This window comes from Oryza glaberrima, chromosome 3 (assembly GCF_000147395.1).
Source record: "Oryza glaberrima chromosome 3, OglaRS2, whole genome shotgun sequence".
Classification (NCBI taxonomy): Eukaryota; Viridiplantae; Streptophyta; class Magnoliopsida; order Poales; family Poaceae; genus Oryza; species Oryza glaberrima.
Window position 1 is genome coordinate 2,597,294 of NC_068328.1, and position 3,888 is coordinate 2,601,181.

The 3,888-nt window shown below is 43.8% G+C and overlaps 1 protein-coding gene across 1 annotated transcript; it reads right to left on the reverse strand.

Annotated features, from left to right (window-relative positions):
• Positions 1–2,254: 2,254 nt before the first annotated feature.
• On the reverse strand, positions 2,255–3,888 carry LOC127768028 (LOB domain-containing protein CRL1). Its single transcript, XM_052293541.1, has 2 exons — positions 3,314–3,888; positions 2,255–3,229 (listed from the first exon to the last, which is right to left on the reverse strand). Exons 1-2 carry the CDS (start codon positions 3,590–3,592, stop codon positions 2,729–2,731), a joined length of 780 nt encoding a protein of 259 aa, XP_052149501.1. The 5' UTR covers positions 3,593–3,888; the 3' UTR covers positions 2,255–2,728.

The window sequence follows — 3,888 nt, forward strand, 5'->3', positions numbered from 1 at the left end:
TCCAGAACCATATAATTAAAACTTTGATGAGAGATGGGAGCAATTAAACATGAACGGCAAGAACAGAGCTGGCAAGTGATTAGTAGCAAACACACCTGGTGACATGAGTAGTAGTGTTCTTTTCTTTTGCTTTTGGGTTGGCTCGTACCCACCTGAAGGAGCAAGCCTCTGATTGCGCGCACGCTGGATTATCCAACAGCCTAACCTGGGCCCTACGCACATGATGGGCCTTCATGGGCTGCATTCGGCCTGCGGCCTGGTGGGCTTTAGTGGGCCACCTTCCTGTTTTTACCCCTAAGAAGAGGGGTGATCTGCTCTGCTCATTTGTGGAAAATTAAACAGACATTTTCTTTTTTGTGTTCATTTAAATTCATACTACTTGTTACTCACTCCCATAACAAATACTCGTCGTTTTGGATATCGGCAGGTAGTTTAGTACATCAATGTTTACTTGTTCTTTTTCCCCCCTAAAGCGGCTGTATGTACCGTACTGGTGTTTACTTCCCTTTTATGCGTATTATTTGCTCAAAATACGATGATAGGTAGTACTATAAGAGTGTGGAACGATGTGATAGAAAAGTTGGAAGTTTATGTGTGTAGAAAAGTTTTGATGTGATGGAAAAGTTAGAAGTTTAAAGAAAAAGTTTAGAACTAAACCAGGCCTAAGTTAAAAATCAGGCTGCATTTTTAGTGGCTCAGATTACTTGGGACATCCAGATAGAAGATTATATGTGATTAAAACTATATAGAGATAGATAGCATTATACTCTATTTTACAAATTAAAACAGTTTTCGAAAATCATGACTATTTACATACAAAGTTCTAGGATTACTAAAAATCAGTAGGGTTGTGTTGGTAGCGATATGTTTAGTTCACTGCCTTACTAAATTTTGGAATAGTCGATCGAAAATGGTAAGAAAGTGAACAACCCCGCCTACAGACTTTTAACATAGGATAATAGTCCTTCAACAAAAAAAAATCCAAAATTGTTTTGGAACATAAGGTACAGTAGAATATTTGTATACATCATCCGAAAAGAATTAAAAACAAAGATGCAGCAGGAATGGCCGAATGGGGGGAATAATCCACCTTGTGATGGTTCAGGGTTAAAGTGAGCTGATAAAAGTTTGGAAGGTTAAGTACACTGGTGAAATACTTTTGACAAAACCCTATCATACAAGTTTTTTTTAGCAATGTTTTCAGTAATATTATAATTTAGAGGGATAAAGCTAACCTTTTCTTTTTGAGAGGGATATATTACTTAATATGTTAGGTTATATTATAGGAAATAAGTGAGACAAGGGAAATGGCATATTGGAAAAGTTATGCATGTATTGCTCTTCACTGGAAAGAAACCAATGATTGTTAGCTTTCATTGCCAGGTAATAAGCTAATTACGATTGATAACTTTCCTCTGATCGATGTCTGTGTCTAATCATTTCTTCTTTGTTGTTCTGTTGCTTTTCATTATATTGCATTGATCCAATGTATAATTAGCTACTCAGTCCATGCATGTATAAATATAATACTGCGTGGAGCATACAACTTTAGTTTGCCTGGAAAGAACTTTTTATCACTTAAGTTGACCTTTATTTGTGCCTGTGCGAATCATATCACTTTAGTTGACCCTGTTTCTCATTTTTAATGAACCAAAGGAAATTACACTTTATGGTTATTCTCACATCAAGGTACTTTGTCTTAAAAATATGATAGCATACTTATTCCTGACAAAAGTAAAAAAAAACTGTGTATTTAGGACTTATATCAGTTATAAGAGGTAATCATGATCAAAATAGAATATGAAAAGAAGGAATTGAAAGGACTATAGTGTATATCTAAGATATACCGGCTCTATAAATATATTCCTGATAAAAAGACTATTTAATTATAAGCTTCTATATATGATCAAATTAAATATATACAGATCCTCAGGAATCCTCCAAAGAATAATTATATACTGGGGAAAGGTATTTATTTGAAGTTTTTTTGGTGGATTACAGTTTAGAGCTTGTATAAGCTAGCTATAGTACTTTGTAGGATGAAACTGATCATGGTATACATATTGACTGCAACATCATCGCATGTAACACGCTACACATATTAGTTATGAAGAGATCACTATATAAGATCAATGAACTACTCCAGTTACAACCGGAAAATGGCACTGTAAATTAAAGTATAATATTTGCGCCATTAAAGAGTTTTCTGTTTAAGGATTCAATGAAAACAGTGGTGTAGTTGGATTTTCTGATGTGTGGCCGCCGGCCATGAATCAGTTGTCTGTCACTAATACTGTGTAGCATAGCAGGTTTTCTCCTCTTCGATCGCAACATATATTTTCTGCATGATTTGTGATCTGTCACAAACTACAAACAGAACTCGAGAAGAAAACACATGCAGTAGTCCAGACAGAAACAGCACCAGACATGCATATGATCATATGACAAGAGAAATTTTTGCTTTCTAATTAATTAGGTTTCTACAGCGATCGATACCAATGAACTCTCACATCGATCCATCCGAATTATTTCTGGCAGAGATCGATCATATCTGAGTCTAGCTAAGCTTTGAAACTCTCTCACATATTTGGCCCAAGCTGCAGACTCGATCATATCAAGTCCAAAACATGATCAGGAATTGATGAGATTGAGATATATATCTCTCTATATATATATCTTGTGATGATATATATTCTGCACTGCACTAGTAGTAGTTCTTAGTTCGATCTTACGAGCGGTTAAGGTAAGCGTAGGCGACGCTCTGGAGATCCTCGCAATCTTGGTATCCCGACGACGACGACCTCCACACGCTCTCGTCGGCGGCGAACGACGCCGCCATGCCGCACGACGACGACTCCGCCGCCGCCTCGAAGGCCGCGGCGGCCGCGTGCCCGTCGTCCACGGCGCCGGCGCCCTCCGAGTGCTCGAACGCGTGGTACAGCGAGTGCTGCATGTAGTCCGACCCGGCCGCCAGCAGCGCGGTGATGGAGTCGTGGCCGTGGCCGGCGCCGCCATTGCTGCTATACGCGCCCGGCTGCGACGCCGCCGGCGCGCCGCCCCCATTGCTGCCGCACCACTGGTCGTAGCCGCCGTACCCTAATTGGTCGTCGGCGGCGGTGGCGGCGGCGCTCATGTAGCCGCCCTTGGTGGTGGCGCCGACGTCCTGGTGGTGTATCCCTTGCGCCGCCGCCGCCTTGAGCGACGCCAGCTGCGCCTGCAGCGTCATCACCTGTTCGAACACGCGCCGGGACACCAAGATCAGCAAACCAGCGACGCCGACGAGCGACACATCGATCGAATGAACTATACGAACCTGCTGCTGGAGGGCGAAGATGTGGGCGACGCAGCCATAGATGGGGTCGCGGAGGCGGGCCTGCGCCTCGTAGGAGATAGTGACGGCGGCCTCGGGGCGGTCGGCGAGCGGCAGGTGGGCGAGCAGCTTGGACACGTTGCTGGCGCCGAACACCTTGTGGATGGCGGCGAAGTGCGCCGCCCCTTGCTCGTGGCAGAAGTATGGCGCGAACACGCACCCGCGCACGCACTTGCGCCGCAGAAACTTGCACGCGCCGCACGGCGATCCAAATCCCGTCATCTTGGCCGCCGCTTCTTCTTCTTCTTCTTGCTCCGGTGATCTCGAGCTCCTTCGTGTGCTTCTGCTTATGCTTCTTCTTCTTCTTCGTTGAGGCGGTGGTGATGCAGCAGCAGCAGCTGCACCGGTTGCTTATAAGGGGAGAGAAATGGAGAAGGATTAGGGCCAGGGGATTAAAAAAAATCGATCTTGTCTCCCCAATGGGCAACCAGCTCCATTATTTTGAGCTCTTCTCCTTCTTTGTTTCTAAATTTTATGCCCCATTTGCAGAATTGGAGAGAGCTGGAGCTAAGCTGCTA